Below are 19242 nucleotides of genomic sequence, written 5' to 3'. Positions count from 1 at the left end.
TGCCCATACCATTTTGATCTTTTCTTAAAAAAAAAAAAAAGCTCTTCTGCTACCCTGTTCCAGCCCCTTAAAAAAAAAAGAATGCGTTATGATGCTTTTGGCAGTAAACTGGGGTTCATACAAGTGAATTCAACACTCATTTCCTCTTGCCAGTCAATCCTAGGAATTGTACTTCTATGAAATAGGGTTACGGACAACAGTATTCTCAGAACACCACCAAACAACAATTTCCAGGATCCTTTAGGGAAAGCTAAGATAAAGTTGCATGGAAACCGAAGAATGTTTGGAATGAAGATATGCCCTTATGCCTTTTGAATAAAATCTTTTAAAAAAATAATTTGGAAAGTCCCTTGAAGACTAAAGTTGCCAACTGGCCAGGGGGAAAAAACTGGCTTGGCCTGTCCCTTGCACCTTTAGCAGAAGTGTGTTCTGCAGAAATAAGCTGCTGCTTCTTTTTACAGGACGGTGATAAACATTAGAACCTGACAATGTCTGCAGATCAAGCTGCTGTTAATGATACAAAAGCAGGGTCTGGTATATATACCTTGGCAACCTTATCCATATCCTTCCATATTTCATTTCCTTTTTCCACGCGTGAGGAGCAACTAAATATTATTTCTTCTATCTCTCCGAGCTTGCTTCCCAGAGCAAGCCACAGCGGCTCAACGCTCTTCGCAGAGATCCTTGTGGCGTCTCAGAACATTACCCGTTCCTCAGGCCGCTGTCAAGGTCTTGTGACTGCAGGAGGAGGGGAAGGAGTCTAAAATACTGGGTTGTTGAGCATTCAAAGTCATTTCTCTGCTCCGGGGCATGTGTGGGGCTAGACAAGATGCACATGTGTTTGGCCGCGCATGGAGACGCTCCGTTCCCATCATTCATTTGCTAAGTGCTGCTGAAGTCACCGAGTCTGCCCTGCCCACTGGGACAATTCTGGGTGGGGTATTCATATTGCAAAACTGCTATGCTATCCAGCAGGCCTGCTAAACGCTCGAGAGAGGCCTAAGCTGGGATCGGAAAGGAACAGACAGAGAAGCATCAGCGGAGTTAGAGCGGAGTTAGAGCGGAGGGGAAACCCACATGCAAGGACAGCAGGGGCAATGCAAAAGAACGTTGTAGGCTCTTTTTAATTCACTGCTACACCCTGATTACTTTGAATTCACTAGCAAGGACCAAAACCAACCTCCACTGCTTGTTAACCATCCACTAAAAGGATAGAAAAATGTAATTTTATCACTTTTAAACACCCTTATTATTGAGGCGCGTTTACAACTAACTTTTCAAGCGATAGTCCTCAAGAAATAAGTCCCACAGCAAAACACTTTAATACTGGGCTGTTTGCCCTACCGTATCAGCGCAGGGTGGATGAGTTAAATAAATGTGATTTTGATCCATGCTGTAATTACCAAGAAAAATGTATCAATTTGAACAACTGATTTAAAACAAATTTTTTCCTATTGTGCAAGTTATACTACCTGAACAAGGCTATGTATATTACCATAATAATTACTATACGACTACCATGATAATAAAAATGAATTGGTTTAACACAGAATAAAACCTTTATACAATCTAGGCACATAAACAAACACCTTTGGACTGATTGATTGATTGATTGATTGATTAGAGACAATATGAGCAATGGTGAAAATGAATGGATTTCTGTTTACCTGTCTCTAGGGCGGCCAGATGCAAAAGCTGATATGATTCCTTCACCTTTAATAGCTGTCATGTATGTTACAACTGCTGAAGCTCCCCTCTTCTGAACAATGCATCTGGCCATCATACACATGGGTTTGGTTTTTAAAGGCAGACTTGTGGTGCAATTCTAGCATGCATGCATGCACGCCCTCCATGTTGATGTGGCTGGGGCTGGACGGCGCATAGCTGCCTCTCCGCTGACCTCCCCTGTGGTGGTGATGTCAGTACCACCCAGATGGAAGGAAAGCAGTAGCCAGCAGAAGGCCCCAATGTGCCTTTCAGGGTGGGGATCCAAGAAATCTAAAGCCATGGGAATCCCCCTGAGGGGCCTGATCTTCAGGACCGCTACCACCAGCCTGGAGCTGGCATAGACTGTCCTGACCAGCACAAGCCAGTAGGGCAGCAGACAGCGGATTCACTAGCCCATCCCTCTGTTCTCTGCCCCCACGCTGGTTTATGTTAAAGTCAGATTTGATTTTAAATGAGGTCGTTATCGCAAAGAGATTTTCAGGCTGCAATCCTATGGCCACCGACCTGGAAGAAAGCCCAGCTCAATTCAGTGGTACATATGTCTGAGTGAATAACAACAAACAAACAAACACACAAACAGCAGCAACAACAAAATTATTTATACCACGCACATCTGGCTGGGTTTCCCCAGCCACTCTGGGCAGCTCCCAACAGAGTATTAAAAACATGATAAAACATCAAACATTCAAAACTTCCCTAAACAGGGCTGCCTTCAGGTGTCTTTGAAAAGTCAGATAGTTGTTTATTTCCTTGACATCTGTTGGGAGGGCATTCCACAGGGCGGGCGCCACTACCGAGAAGGCTCTCTGCCTGGTTCCCTGTAACCTCACTTCTCACAGGGAGGGAACCACCAGAAGGCCCTTGGCGCTGGACCATAGTTTCCGGGCTGAATGATGGGGGTGGAGATGCGCCTTCAGGTATAGTGGGCCGAGGCCATTTAGGGCTTTAAAGGTCAGCACCAACACTTTGAATTGTGCTCGGAAACGTACTGGGAGCCAATGTAGGTCTTTCAGGACCGGTGTTATATGGTATCGGCAGCCTCTCCCAGTGCAATGAATATGATTGCACTGTTAATACAACTGGGTTAAATGCCACCTTTAAACTGGGGTGGGGTGGGGTTTAAACCTCTCAGGTTTAGTTTTTAAAAATCTGATCATTGTAATTTTTAACAGATTTTTATCCACCCTGCTTCAGTGAGGAGCACATTATTGTTCTCTCTCCCTGTTTCGATCCCAGGTACGATCTTCCATTGCCCCTGGCAATAGGTACTGGGTGATGGCATGACAGCAGGGAATCGCACAGCTATTTCTTCCCAGCAGAACAGGAGTTATATACTACTCCTGAACTATTCAAGCAGTCCAAGGAAAACAGCATGCAACTGCTGCTGGGTCATGCAACCATTGTACACCAAACTGCCACTGGCCAAGCAAAAGCCTTAGAGCAGCAGGACTGCACAGCAGTTCCAGCAGCAATCTGTTATTGTGAATACATCCATAGATATGGGAGTTAAGGAGCACACCAAGTTAAGTAACTAACGTCATCAAAAGCAAGAGAAGATTGGGTCCTTGTGCCTTTAATGGCTGAGCAGAAGAGAGAATTTCAGCCGGTGCAGCTCTTCTTGCCCCAGAAGAACTCTGAATTGGCAAGCAAAACTTCCTGAAATTCCCTCTTCTGCAGTGAAGGTTTGATGCAATGTTCAGGTTCAGCGAGAGCATGTTCTGAATACCTGTTATCATGTAGACTGGCAAGCAAGAGTGCTGGCAGTAATTTCATGTTGTATTTGCGGGCTTCCTGGAAGCACCTGTGATAGATGTGATAGAAGTTTTAGCTATTCTCTATTGCACCACCCTAGGTAGCTGCAGGGGGCGATTCAACTGATCTGGCTGCAGGGCCAGCCTTGCGTCAAGGTTTGCAGGCTGCTTAGCCAAAAGCAAAAGCAGAGGGCAAGGTCATTTTTTCCTGGCCCGGCCAACTTGCTTGCTTACTTATTTATAGCTTTGCGAATTAGGTGAACAGTTTGCTTTGCTGCTGGGCTCCCCCCCCCCCCCCAGCCAAAAATGGCCAAGCTGGCTTCACTTTCTGGTTCCTTCACAGGATCTGATTGGTGCTGTGCTCGCTGTCCCAGAAGGCTGTGCCTAGCTCAGAGAGATGTGAAAACAGAAGAAAGATGCATGCCTCGAATTTCTGGTTTGCAATACAACTTTTTTTAAAAAACAACACCTTCACCAATGTGGAATTGAGAGCTGCCTGGAGAAAACAATTGAGGAAGTCAACATTTTAGTGTGCCTGCATATGGACAATGGGTACCCTCCCCAAAAAGGAACAGGTAGCAGCAAAAATGGGAGTCACTACTCTTTCAGATTGGGATCTTAGTTTGTGTGGAGGAAAGGGGTTTTGTTTTGAATATTTAGAAGTGTAATCAGGGGTCCCTTTACCTTTACCTTTAAAGGTAAAGGTAAAGGGACCCCTGACCATTGGGTCCAGTCGTGGCCGACTCTGGGGTTGTGGCGCTCATCTCGCTTTATTGGCCGAGGGAGCCGGCGTACAGCTTCCAGGTCATGTGGCCAGCATGACTAAGCCACCTCTGGTGAACCAGAGCAGCGCATGGAAACGCCATTTACCTTCCCGCCGGAGCGGTACCTATTTATCTACTTGCACTTTGACATGCTTTCGAACTGCTAGGTTGGCAGGAGCAGGGACTGAGCAACAGGAGCTCACCCCGTCGCAGGGATTCGAACCACCGACCTTCTGATCGGCAAGTCCTAGGCTCTGTGGTTGAACCCACAGCGCCACCTGCATCCCTACCTTTACTTTTAACCTGTCTGCAAGCAGATCAACTGAGCACAGTGCTTCTGCATGAAACTGAGGGCTTCGCCACACCTCCAACTACCTTGCCACTTTCCTCAGGAAAACCTGAATCAGACCAAATGGCAACTGAGTTTTCCTTGAATTGCCATTTGTTCTGATTCAGCGGTAAAGTGTGTGTTTTCCAGGGGAAAGTAGTGGGGCAAACGCAAAACTGCTCGGATCCATGCCGAGAAAGCATGGGGCAAGCGGAAAACCTCTAGGACTCCTGCTTTGTAGGCATGGAACAAGCAGAAGTGTGAACGAGCCCTTAGACTGGGAAGGAAAACTGAGGGGACAATTGAACCAGATTGCGGCAAACTACAGGACATTTTAGACATTATGAATATTCAGTAGAATAGGTAAAGGTAAAGGTACCCCTGCCCGTACGGGCCAGTCTTGCCAGACTCTAGGGTTGTGCGCCCATCTCACTTAAGAGGCCAGGGGCCAGCGCTGTCCGGAGACACTTCCGGGTCACGTGGCCAGCGTGACAAAGCTGCATCTGGCGAGCCAGCACAGCACACGGAACGCCGTTTACCTTCCCGCTGGTAAGCGGTCCCTATTTATCTACTTGCACCCGGAGGTGCTTTTGAACTGCTAGGTTGGCAGGTGCTGGGACCGAACGACGGGAGCACACCCCACCACGGGGATTCGAACCGCCGACCATGCGATCGGCAAGTCCTAGGCACTGAGGTTTTACCCACAGCGCCACCCACGTCCCTTTTCAGTAGAATATAAATATCTAAAATAGATAAATATGGAGGATGTTTGACTTAAGAATCGAAACCAGCCTCAGTTCCAGCTCTGATCTGTAACATTAACTGTGGGCTACACTGCAGAGCTGTTATAAACTACAGTGGTACCTCAGGTTACATACGCTTCAGGTTACATACACTACAGGTTACAGACTCTGCTAACCCAGAAATAGTGCTTCAGGTTAAGAACTTTGTTTCAGGATAAGAACAGAAATCGTGCTCCAGAGGCGTGGCGGCAGCAGGAGGCCCCATTAGCTAAAGTGGTGCTTCAGGTTAAGAACAGTTTCAGGTTAAGAACGGACCTCCGGAACGAATTAAGTACTTAACACGAGGTACCACTGTACTGTCTCTCAGCACAGCCCCACAACCAGCAATAGTGTAACAATAACAGTGGGCTACGCTGCAAGGTTGTTTGCAAGCTTATTCTCTGAGCCCCTCAGCCCAATCCTCAAACTGCTACCGATGTATTATAATAATTGTAGGTTTGTTGTAAGCCATTCTCTCCCCCTTAGGCTAATCCACACAGACCTTTTGCCCCAACCTGCAATCTTCAGTGGACTACACTGCAGAGCTGTCACAAATCGCTCTCCTTGCCGTAGTTGCTAATGTGAAATATAGGGAATAACACTGCACGTGAACCTCATTTGGCAGGGCTGTTATTGAAACTCTTGGTTTAGTTTTTCAGTATTTATCCCCCCCCCCCCAATGAAATAATACCTGGCTTCAAAAGAGAAATGCCCTATGCAATCACAGAGATAGTTCTGGAGCCTACAATTTTGTAAATTCAAAAACGGGCACTCTGGATACTTATTGCCCCTGCTTTGTCGGCAACCCCCATTTCACCTTCTGGCCTTCCAACCAGTCCCTCCATTTCTACTTCTCCTGCTACAACATAGCAGGCAACTTCAGTTTAGTTATGTACTCTTCTCCTAGGCTTAGGAAAATAGTCTAAATAGGTCTGGGATACAGCAGTAAAGAAATCTGAGACAGCTGCTGGCTCCCACAGGGTCTGTGCTATTGGGCAATTCCCTTCTGCAAATCAAAACGCGGCGTTACATCCCCACTTCCTCTAGTTTTATTGATAGAGAATATGTTGGTTCCTGTCAACCTGCAACTGTTCCAGCACAAGGCCCTTTCCCTTATCCAGCTGATTTCAGCAACCACTGAGCAAATGCAACATAAAGACGTCACTTCGTCGTGGTGGGTGGATATGCGCTTACTCTAGTAAGTCCCAAACTGAGTGCCGGGCGTGTAAGTGTGCCACAAAAAAATAAACAGAAATAAAATACTTAAAAAGACTCCTGCGAGTGCCCACCCACAGAGGAGGGCTGCCTGCTGCAATTGTGCGTGGTTTATTTCTCAGCCATCAGCTCCTTCTAATCAGTCTCTGATTCAATGGGTAATTCTGCCCTAGCAGGTGTGATAGGAGCATTCACCAACTCCCCATACAGAGACTCAGAATTAGCCCTCTATAGAAAGAGCTGCCTGTTGCTTCCTTGCGCAAATTAATGCTACAGGCTTGCTTGCCTCCTTTCAATAAAAAAACATGCCCAGAAGAGTCACAGAGCACAGCACAGCGCATAGGGCTGCTCTGGGCAGAGGGGAGGATAACTCCCACCTTTTCACATTTTAACAGCAATTTGTAAACCACTCCCGAGAAGCAGTGGGCTGACATTTCATTTTCATTTTTCCAGGTAGGTTAGTGAATTAAAATGGAATGATATTCTTCTGTGGACAGCCCTGCAAGCTTGCTGGTATGAGGCTGATTTGGTTGAGACCTAACAATTGTCAAGTGCGGCACAACCAGAAGTTTCCTGTGTCTTCACTCGCTTTTTTATTTCGACATGGTCACACTCACCCCAGTTCCCATTTTCACTTCATGCACAAGGAACATCTGAGAATACAACTTGCTCGTTGTATTTTTAACACTTCTATAGTTTATTGTGGAGGGATAATGTGTGATTCATATGGGAGGGCAGAGTATTACTTTTCTGTTTTCTTTTGTATATCTGTCATCTGTGGAATATGTCAAGAATGATTGTTTGCTGTATTTATATTGCGGTGGTGGATGGCTTTAAACAATAACGTTTCATTCATTCAACTGTGAAGATATGTTGATACAGATCAACATCCAAAAGGGTTCTAAGAAACACCAGGCCCACAGAACTCATTCTTCAGCCGCAGGCCTCTAAACCAAGGCCCAGGGCCAGATTGAGACATACCGAGGCCTCATAGCATTACCAAAAAATTATTCTAACATCAAGGACAACAATGGAAATGTAAAATAAACTTTTCCTTCTGCAAATATACTGGTACAAAAAAACAACTAAAAGCAAACCATCTAAATAAAGCATATATTTTGCAACAAGCCTGTTTGCAGACGAAATATTGTCTCAGAGCAACAATGTCTGTTTTAGAGTCGTTTACTTTTTTTTTTTAAGCAGTTGTGTCAAATTTGAAATTTAGTAGTTTTTTAGTATGCGTCGAGACTTGAGGCCCCCAGAAAAAGAAAAAAAAAGGGTACAGAAACAGGTTAAATTTTTGGATAAGGATTTGCTGAACTAACAATTTAAATTGGAATACAAGAAGGGGAGGTATGAGAAAGTCAGTGAAATATGTTATTGAAAAATAGGTATTGTGAAACTTATGTGTTTTAAAACTTTTTTGCTTTTTTCTTTTTTGATTCTTTTTTATTGTATTAAATTTGAAAACTTTAATAAATATCCTTAAAAAAAAAAAGAGAGACTTGAGGCCCCCATATATTGAGGCCATAAACTGTAGTTTACTGCAGACGCTCCTAGTGTCCCTGTTTTCCAGGGGCAGATTAACAGAAGATGTCCCGGTTTCTGATTTGATCCCAGAATGTCCCACTTTTCCTTAAAGGTAAAGGTAAAGGGACCCCTGACCATTAGGTCCAGTCGTGGCCGACTCTGGGGTTGCGGTGCTCATCTCACTTTACTGGCCGAGGGAGCCGGCGTACAGCTTCCAGGTCATGTGGCCAGCATGACTAAGCCACTTCTGGCGAACCAGAGCAGCGCACAGAAACGCCATTTACCTTCCCGCCAGAGCGGTACCTATTTATCTACTTGCACGTGATGTGCTTTCGAACTGCTAGGTTGGCAGGAGCAGGGATCGAGCAATGGGAGCTCACCCCGTCGTGGGGATTCGAACTGCCGACCTTCTGATCAGCAAGTCCTCGGCTCTATGGTTTAACCCACAGCGCCACCCACGTCCCTCACTTTTCCTTAGGACGTCCCTATTTTCTTCAGAGAAATTTTGGAGGGTATGGAATTATGCGACTCCCAAGCTAAGGAGATAAGTGACTATACCACCTTTAGAAGACATCTGAAGTCAGCCCTGTATAGGGAAAGATTTAATTTTTAAAAATGTTTTTATATACTGTATGTTGGAAGCCACCCAGAGTTGCTGGGGCAACCCAGTTAGATGGATGGGGTATAAATAATATTTTGATTATAATAACTATTATTACAGAATAGGACATCGTCATCAGAGAAATGTTGGAGGGTATGGCATATATTTTGCAACAAGCCTGTTTTCATAAGAAATGTATCAGAACAATCATAGCTGTTTTAGAGTCTGCTTTCCTTTATTTTTAAAGCAGTTATGTCGAAATTGAAACTTGGTAGTTTTTTTAATACATGTTGAGACTCGAGGTCCCTCAGAAGTGGAAGCTATAAACTGTAGTTCACTGCAGTTGTTTGTAAAGCCAGCCCAGCCCACGCCCCTGACCCGCAGTTGGTCCAGGGGTCAGCAAACCTTTTCAGCAGGGGGCCGGTCCACTGTCCCTCAGACCTTGTGGGGGGCCAGACTATATTTTGGGAAAAGAAAAAAAAAGAACGAATTCCTATGCCCCACAAATAACCCATTTTAAATAAAAGCACACATTCTACTCATGTAAAAACATCAGTCAGGCACCACAAATAACCCAGAGATGCATTTTAAAGAAAAGGACACATTCTACTCATGTAAAAACACGCTGATTCCTGGACCATCCATGGGCCGGATTGAGAAGGCGATTGGGCCGGATCCGGCCCCCGGGCCTTAGTTTGCCTACCCATGAGTTAGCCCAACTGGAGGGCCACTCTGAGGCATGAAGGTCGCAAACCCGTCTCACCTCTGGGTTGAAAATTTGGGAGGCGGACAGGACTCCTCAGGTGGGCAGCTGTGGTACAGGAAGCCTCCACGTCTAAAATCTCTGCCCTAAGCCATCTGTCATATGCACATCAGTGTCTTGCTCCCAGGGGGAACAGGAGAGCCGGCTTGGGCAACAGCCCGACAGAGCCCGGGCAAACTCACCACCATGCTACCTCTTCAGCCTCCTAGGCTGAGCCAGTCAGCCATTTTCCAAGGCAGGAAAAAATGTGTGGTTGCTAGGAGACGCCATTGTATGCTTCTAACCAGACAAACCCGCTGGGAGGGCAAACGTGAGAAGGGCAGGAGGCCGCGGACCTGGACCCCTAATTTTATGCCAGGGGTTTATGGCCTTTTGGGTGGGGGCCTGCGGGCACATTTGCAAACTGGAGAAATGGTCACAGGCACCCCACAACTAATGGCTCCAATACAATGCTTTTTTCAAGCTTCGTTTCAACCCGGGGGGGGGGGCACCAGGGAAGGCCTCTCTGGGCATGTTTTAGGGTACCCACAATTCTAGGGCAGCTCCTAGTCATGCTTATTTTAGTATTCATTTAGACCTATGGCCTGTCCTATATCCAGGCTCCAGGGTGACTTGGATCAATTGACATTCAAGGAACGTGTCTGCACCTAAAGGACTTGGAATCTAAACATAGCCAGTAAAAAGACTTGCAGGGCAACCAAGGAATTCTATATGTGACAGCAATATATATATATTCTTTCCTATTATATATATTTTCTCCTATTATTTAAACTAATTATTTAACACTTGAGTTTTGTTTTTGCAATTTTACAAAAAAACCCACCAATAATACACACCGTATTTTCCTGTGTATAAGACTAGGGTTTTTTCCTGAAAAATGTCAAAAATTAGGGGGCATCTTATACACGGATATATCTTCCCCCATTTTCTTAAATCTGAGTCCCCAAAAATAGGGGGTGTCTTATACATGGGGGCATCTTATAGACGGAAGAATATGGGGTGGGTGGGTGTATGGGAAGAGAAGGCCCCCTGGAAAAGACCCTGATGCTGGGAAAGATGGAGGGCACAAGGAGAAGGGGATGACAGAGGACGAGATGGTTGGACAGTGTTCTCGAAGCTAGCAGCATGAGTTTGACCAAACTGCAGGAGGCAGTGGAAGACAGGAGTGCCTGGCGTGCTCTGGTCCATGGAGTCACAACAACAACATATATATATATATATATATATATATATATATATATATATATATATATATATAAAAAATAAAACCTATTGAGATACTGGGAAAATTGTACTGACTGAACAAGTGAAGGCCCAGGCTAAATGTGAGGTAATCTGAAGAAAGGAAGTTCCATGGTGAACCATGGTGTTTGCTCAGGTATACAAATGCAGCCCTACTCAACTTCCACTGCCACCTGACATCAAAATGAGGGTGAGAAGCTGCAGGGTTTTCTCAGTGATGTGCCCTGCTCCCCACAATGGAATTCTCTACCCCGTGGAAGCCTGCGAAGCCAGCTCTATTTTAGAGTGAAGACAGACCTACAATAACTCCCAACAGTTTCCTTCCAGCTTCGCGACGGAACTGACAAACAGGTGGACACCTCTGAGTTCCGACATCTTGGGGCTCTCCAGACATCCTTTTTATTGTGCATTTGTTATTATTTGTGTTCATAACGGTATTGGGATAGTATTGCTTTCAATACTGTTTGTGTCTGCCAAGGTTTTGGGGCGGTCACACTGCTTCATTTCAAATCAGTGCATACCCCACGTACCTTCTTCCGCTGAAATCCCCTAACTTTTCATACCACAAATGGTCTGGGGTTTTTGTGTGTGTCATGGTAGCATTGGGGATCAGGATAACTCCGCCGCTAATGCGCTATTATTGTGTGAAGAACATGTTGCAGAAGACACCGGCAATAAAACACACCAATCTGGAGAAGCCCGAAGTGTGGCTATCAAAAGCTTCTGTGCAACACAACACAAGAATTTATTCAACTTATTAGCAGCATTATAAATAATCAGGAAAAATATACAAGGGAAGAACTGCAAGAGAGGACCTGCAACGTCAAGCAAGGTCAGGCAAAAACTCTTTGCATGACTCCTGCAAAGTTAAATAAAGTTTTGCAAGAGGTCGGCTTCAGTTAGATTAGTTCTAACAAACAGAATAGAACACCAGGAAGAATCTCTCTTATCCAATTTACCGGTAATTAAAACATTGGCAAAGTTTTTTGCTTTTAAGGCACATTTAGGAATGTGATTTGAATAAATGCATGAAATACTTGACATACATTTACAGGCTACACTATGAGGGATGAGCATTATGGGGAGGGATTTTTTAGGTGGCAGGAGAAGCCTTAACCTACCTACCTGCGATTGGGAAAAGCTGGCACATTTATATCACAGTTTTATACTGTTGATTACCAACATGTTTGAGGAGCATAATGTTGCTATGCTGAGGCCGTTTGTGGAGCTCCCCAAGGGCCAAGGCTCCTGAAAACAGCTGATTCCAAGTTCAACCCTTTCACAATTCTGCCACTGGTGGAGTATAATGAACTGCTGAAATGAATTCTGCATAAGGACCAAGGTAAGGGAGCCAACAGAGGACGCGGGTGGCGCTGTGGGTTAAACCACAGAGTCTAGGACTTGCCGATCAGAAGTCGGCGGTTCGAATCCCCGCGATGGGGTGAGCTCCCGTTGCTCAGTCCCTGCTCCTGCCAACCTAGCAGTTCGAAAGCACATCAAAGTGGAAGTACAGTGGTACCTCGGGTTAAGCACTTAATTCGTTCCGGAGGTCCGTTTTTAACCTGAAACTGTTCTTAACCTGAAGCACCACTTAAGCTAATGGGGCCTCCTGCTGCCACCGCGCCGCCAGAGCACGATTTCTGTTCTCATCCTGAAGCAAAGTTCTTAACCCGAGGTACTATTTCTGGGTTAGTGGAGTCTATAACCTGAAGCATTTGTAACCAGAAGCGTATGTAACCCGAGGTACCACTGTAGATAAATAGGTACCGCTCCGGCGGGAAGGTAAATGGCATTTCCGTGCGCTGCTCTGGTTCGCCAGAAGTGGCTTAGTCATGCTGGCCACATGACCCGGAAGCTGTACGCCGGCTCCCTTGGCCAATAAAGCGAGATGAGCGCCGCAATCCCAGAGTCGGTCACGACTGGACCTAATGGTCAGGGGTCCCTTTACCTTTAAGGGGGCCAACAGGCCTAAGGACCGGCTACAGTTGCCATGATTCTCACTAGTCTGTTGGCTTTGTGACATGATTACCAGCCTTTTTCTATAAAGCTCCCTGCCTTGTCCTCCAGTTCTGCTTGCCTATTTGGGCCAGAGGCCTGTCTAGAAGCCTATGAAATGTGCAGGATTGCAGCCACTATGCTTTCCAAACAGTGAGCTCACCTGTTTTCAAAGCTAACGGTGAAAACTGAGCTGCTCCCAGTGGATTGAGCCAACAGTGAGGAAAGTAGTCTAACACGATAGATGGGTGCAGCGGTGTCTGGAGAAATGTATAGAGTGGGATTGCCTTACTAATGAAATTTGGAGTTGGGCCATTCCCGAAAGTGATGCTAAAAGCATCTTCAGGCCTCTCTTGAAACACTGTTCTGCATGTGTGAATGGCTTTAATGTGGCTTTAAACACATTAGGGTTTTTTTTAAAAAAAAAAACTGGTTGAAGCTGGATTTCCAAATGAATAACAGACCAGGCAAGCATCTCTGCATATCTGTGAAAAGTGGAGCTCTTAGTGAATTGCCTTAATGATCTTGACCACAATGCATCATGAGCTCAAACAAGGGTGCCTCTTCTCCTGGGTAAGCTGTGGAGTGGGAGATTGCAGGACAAAAATTCGGCACCAGCATATAAAACCAATTCTGGCATGACTGCATTGGCTATCAATTAATTTCCAGGTTCAATTCAAAGTGCTGGTTTTGACCTACAAAGTCTTATGTGGCTCAGGATTCCAGGACCGCATGGACTAAGGGAGGTGTGAAGAGTGGCAACACAAGAACAGGCCTTTTCAGTGGTGGCTCCCTTTTTGTGGAATGCTCTCCCCAGGGACTCATGGCCAACACTGGCTGCTTTTAAGCACCAGGCAAAAATATTTATTTTCAGCCAGGTTTTTGGCCCTTAACCTGAAGAGTTTTAGATACAGTGGTGCCTCGCAAGCAGTGGCGTAGCGTGGGGGGTGCAGGGGGGGCCGGCCGCACCGGACGCAACATCTGGGGTTAGGGCAAATCCACGGGTTAGGGGGCGCAAATCCACGGGTTAGGGGGCGCAAATTACTTGCCTTGCCCCGGGTGCTGACAACCCACGCTACGCCACTGCTCGCAAGACGAAATTAATTTGTTCTGCGAGTTTTGTCGTCTTGCGATTTTTTTCGTCTTGCGAAGCACGGTGTCGGGAAAGTTTTGGAAAAGCTTCAAAAACCTCAAAAAGCTTTAAAAACCTCAAAAAAGGCTACCACACCGCGTTCTATGAGTTGCTCCTCGAAGTCAAGTCGCAACTGTATTAATGGTGTTAAGAAAAAGGAAACAAACTTGCAAGACGTTTCCGTCTTGCGAAGCAAGCCCATAGGGAAAATCGTCTTGCGAAGCAGCTCAAAAAACGGAAAACCCTTTCGTCTAGCGAGTTTTTTGTCTTGCGAGGCATTCGTCTTGCGAGGTACCACTGTACTGTGTCCTGCTTTAGTGGGTGGCATGTGTTAGACAGATTTTTATGTATATGTTTTTCTTTTCATTTTATATTTGTTTTCATTTTTCTATTATACTGTAGATTGCTTGGGGTTCACTTTCCATTACAAAAGCAACCAATAATTACAATAATAAATCAATTTATATGAAAAAGACATACTGGTGCATTAATGCATAATGTTTCCATCATTTGGGCAAACATATATGCCCTATTGGGCTGCACTGTGCAGGAGATAGTATTCTGCAGAATGTGCTCTTATTTCAATGCAGAAGGGAAGTGAACAAAGGGAAGTGTTTTATTTGATGTGCTTTGTTTAATGTTTATGCCTATGTTTATACGTGAATCTTTTCATGTCGTAAGCCGCCTTTGATCACGGTTTTATCTATGGAAAAGCAGCATACAAATATGATGAAAATGATGATGAAAATGCAAGACAAGATAAGGACAGAAAAGGGCTTTTGGCTGGCCAGAAGCAGGAAATGATAGCCTTGGTGGAGTTTCTAACTCTGAATGGCTACATGAGCACTCCCACACTCAAATCTTACTACATTTTTTAAAATTGCAAAATGTCCTGTCTGGCCGGGGAGAGAGGTAGGGAGAAACATGTGATTCATCAGCAGTGATGTTATGGGAACTGTCCAATAGGGTGCTCTCAACATTCACTCACTAGTGTAGTCAGAGAGGAGTTACCAGGACTGGAGCTTGTCTGGAATTAAGGACTCATCCATTTCAAAGAAGACATCTGCTTCCCACTTAAGGATGACAAGTTTGCTTGAAGGAATGTGGTTGCTTTTCCAGTCGCAGCAGCAAAGTGCAGAAAGCAACGCTGTGCACTGTGTGCCGGCAATGCATTTGTTATCATAATACGCCGCTGTCAAAATGTTATCGAAAGTTTTATTGCTTTTTGCATTGTTATACCTAATGGCTGAAAGAATAAAATGCTTACTTAGGAGGAGCACGGTGGAAGTGTGTTGGGGGTGGGGAGTCCCTATGACAAAACGGCCTCGGTCCAGTATACCTGAAGGAGCGTCTCCACCCCCATCGTTCTACCCGGACACTGAGGTCCAGCGCTTAGGGCCTTCTGGCAGTTCCCTCCCTGCGAGAAGCCAAGCTACAGGGAACCAGGCAGAGGGCCTTCTCGGTAGTGGCACCCGCCCTGTGGAACGCCCTCCCACCAGATGTCAAAGAGAAGAACAACTACCAGACTTTTAGAAGGCATCTGAAGGCAGCCCTGTTTAGGGAAGCTTTTAATGTTTGATGTATTATAGTATTTTAGTATTTTTTTGGAAGCCGCCCAGAGTGCCTGGGGAAGCCCAGCCAGATGGGCAGGGTATAAATAATAAATTATTATTATTATTATTATTATTATTATTATTATTATGCTTGGAAGCAGCGGGGAGACATTAATATTCTTTCCAACGGAAGGTTTTCCATGATGGTAGATGCAAGGATTCTCTGAACATTCAGTAATTGTACATGAATGGTTTAAAAGAAAAGAGAAGCCTCGAGAATCATATAACTATTTGAACAACAGCTAGCATGTTTTTCGTTGCTGAGGTTTCATTATACAGTATAGTGCAATTGGGGATGGGGGACTGGCAGGGCTAAACAGTGAAGGAGGATGGGTGTCTTGAGGAAGCATGGGGCAGGGAGGGGGCCTTTAAGAGGCACAGGAGGTAAAAAGATGACAGGGGGTGTCGGCTATAGAAGGAGGAAGTGATTCACAAGCTGCTGCTTTCAGCTCAGTCTTTGCCACAAAGACTGCCTGAGCCTCGAGTTGGAGGCATCCTCCAGGTCCTAACGCCTGCCTCATTTATTTCTCTCCCCCCCCCCCTCCACCAGCTGGTAGCAGCTGTTGGCTTCTGATGCACATAATGTTCAGCAGCCACGGGCGCCTTCTGCCAAAATGGCAAGATTCTGCAAACCAGCAAGATTCCAAGACATTTTCTGTGACTATAAAAATCTGCAAAATGCTGAGACGAGAATGAATGGGTTGGGAGCTAGCCACTTTGGGAGAGAGCATTTTAGCCAAAAGGAGGTTTAGTGGAATGTAAGGGAAAGTTAAATGAGCTGCCTTGCCTTATGTTACTGACTCAAACCAACACTCGGGCTCAGCCCACACTGTCACTCCTTACTGGAAGCGAGTGTCAAAAGAGTCTTGAGGGTTTCCGAAACTTAAGGCTTTTCCAGGCTCTGTGTTCTTTAGTATACACTGTTCCAACATGGCAAGGAAGGTCACAACCCAGAACCAGTATCAGCCTTGAGCTGCTAAGAAATGTTACTTATTTGTGGGATATATTACTGCACAATGAACATCTTTTTGCAGTTAGGAGGCAAACAGCATGGACTGGAAGATTTGCACTGATATCTTGCACTGAATATAGTAAGGATCAGCGCTTAAACTGTGAACTCTCTTTAAACTGATCCGTGTCGCTAGCGTGACACCAGAATTGGACGTTTTATGTAGCCACTACATAAATATAACAATGTCTATAGAAATTAAGTCTCTTGCAGCAAAAACAATAGAGTCCTGTGGCACCTTAAAGAAGTGTTAGAAACTCAGATATATAAGCTAATCACCAAATGGCACCTTAAACCTAGGTTACAGTCAGAACGGAATGTCTAGGCGCCTTTTTTGCTATGGGATTTATTATTATTATTATTATTATTATTATTATTATTATTATTATTATTATTTTCACTTCTACAGTTTACCACTTTATAGTTTACAGAAAAAAATCTCAACACATTATAACATCAAATAAAACAATCCAGAATAAAACAAATTCAAGCTTCAAGGAAAATATTTCAGATCCTTCTATAAGTGACATTTTGCTTTCCCCATATTTATTTACCTACTTCATCTATAGAGCTGCCCCATAGCAGAAATACAGAAATACAGAAATACCTCATATTACGTTTGCTTCATGTTACATTCTTTCAGGTTACGTCCCGCGGCATTCCGGGAAGTACCGGAAAGGGTTACTTCCGGGTTTCGCCGCTTGCGCATGCGCAGAAGCGCAAAATTACATCACGCGCATGTGCAGAAGTGGTGGGTCGCAACCTGCGCATGCGCAGACGCGCCGCTGTGGGTTGCGCTCTTTTCATGTTGCAAATGGGCCTCTGGAACAGATCCTGTTCGCAACCAGAGGTACCACTGTACTCTAGAAAGCCAATGTGGTATACTGGTTAGAGCGTTGGGCTAGGACCTGGGAGATCAGGGTTCAAATTTCCACTCAGTCAAGAAGCTCACTGGGTGACAATGGGCCAGTCACAGCATCTTAACCTACCTCACAGCAGCGTTGTAGGGATTAACTGAGTTGGAAGGTGAACCATGTATTCCTTGGGGGAAAAGCTGAGATATAAATGCATTAAATAAGTTCTTCTTAAGCCTACCTGCTTAAGAAAGCTGGAGGGGCCAGCCAGCCAGAGATATCAGTTGTCAACCTGGCATCCAGAGATCTCCACGTGGTCGCAGTTGGACCCGTGTCAGTAGCAAAACACTCCTGGTGCCTGGCTAATTTCGAACAATGCCTTAAAGACTAACAAATATGCTTTGTGGTTCGTATGTATGTATGTATCTCAGAAGCTTAAATACCCCTTAACACCATAGCCGCTAAGCGGTGTACAGTGGTACCTTGGGTTACATACGCTTCAGGTTACAGACTCCGCTAACCCAGAAATAGTACCTCGGGTTACGAACTTGCTTCAGAATGAGAACAGAAATTGTGTAGCGGAGGCGCGGCGGTAGCGGGAGGCCCCATTAGCTAAAGTGGTGCTTCAGGTTAAGAACAGTTTCAGGTTAAGAGCAGACCTCCAGAACAAATTAAAAACTTAACCCGAGGTACCACTGTACATGGGACGTGGGTGGCGCTGTGGGTTAAAGCCTCAGCGACTAGGGCTTGCCGATCGAAAGGTCGGCGGTTCGAATCCCCGCGGCGGGGTGCGCTCCCGCTGCTCGGTCCCAGCGCCTGCCAACCTAGCAGTTCGAAAGCACCCCTGGGTGCAAGTAGATAAATAGGGACTGCTTACTAGCGGGAAGGTAAACGGCATTCCGTGTGCTGCGCTGGCTCGCCAGATGCAGCTTTGTCACGCTGGCCACGTGACCCGGAAGTGTCTCCGGACAGCGCTGGCCCCCGGCCTCTTAAGTGAGATGGGCGCACAACCCCAGAGTCTGTCAAGACTGGCCCGTACGGGCAGGGGTACCTTTACCTTTACCACTGTACAATGTGGTTGCAAACACAGGGAACAGCTGATTTAGCAAAAAGACAGCAGAACAGCAGCATGGAAACGCAACAGCCGCCACCTCTTTCACATCATTTTCCAGGTATGCATGTCTGGAGGTTGCAATCTGATGTCTGCCAATGGTACTACTAGCCGCAGTGCCTCTGTTCTACCCCCACTGTCGATATAACTCTGAATACCAGCTACCAGAAATCATAAGAGGAGTGCTTGTAGGATTTCCACAGGATGTTCTCCTGGCCCTTTGGCCTGATCCAGAAGTGGTGCTCTTACGTTTCTGATGTCTTCCTCTCTCTGTACACTGGCTATTGGGAGCTAGCTGTTCACCCCTCTCTTGAGAAGTTTTAGGTTTAACCATGGTCGAGTCCAAAGCATGTTCCCTTGCCAGCAGGGAGGGGGAAATTGCAAAAAAAGCTCCCCTGTGCTTGTCAGCACGTTGAGGAAATGTTGGAAATGAGCATTATAATGAAGCTGCCCCATACTGTGGGGGTCTATCTAGCCCAGAATTATCTTTTCTATCCAGCAGCATCTCTCCAAGGTCTCAGGTAGAGGTCTTTCCCGAAAAGGACTTTCTGACCTAGTAGGGCTATTTTTACTTTCACGTGGGGAATATAATGCCAGACTGCATTAGACAAATATTCTCAGTGCCCAGGACCGGATGCTTCCAAAGAAAGGAAGAAAAGTGGAAACCTCAGGTCAATTTTAGCAAAACCTTTTTTCGTTGCCATCATTCACTCATCTTCACGCTGTCATAAATTGGAGACAACCTGAACACGAGATTTAAGTCACCTCAAGGTATCTGGTTAAGGGGAGACTCTTGAGAGTCCCATGGACTGCAAGAAGATCAA

At 45.6% G+C, this 19242-nt stretch overlaps 1 protein-coding gene across 2 annotated transcripts in view; it reads right to left on the bottom strand.

The window, feature by feature from the left end:
• RBMS2 (RNA binding motif single stranded interacting protein 2) overlaps positions 1-19242 on the bottom strand; it is a 74257-nt gene that overhangs the window by 25322 nt on the left and 29693 nt on the right. The window contains exon 1 of one of the 2 annotated variants that reach the window (XM_028710295.2): positions 545-577. The exons of the other annotated variant lie outside the window; for it this stretch is intronic. Coding sequence (XP_028566128.2) covers positions 545-562 — 18 coding nt within the window. The 5' untranslated portion in view covers positions 563-577. Of the gene's footprint in view, positions 1-544; positions 578-19242 lie in introns of those variants that run through there. 2 annotated transcript variants of the gene reach the window in all.

This window comes from Podarcis muralis, chromosome 2 (genome assembly GCF_964188315.1).
Source record: "Podarcis muralis chromosome 2, rPodMur119.hap1.1, whole genome shotgun sequence".
Classification (NCBI taxonomy): Eukaryota; Metazoa; Chordata; class Lepidosauria; order Squamata; family Lacertidae; genus Podarcis; species Podarcis muralis.
Note: the sequence above shows the minus strand (reverse complement) of the source record. Positions and strands in the feature narration are given on the sequence as shown.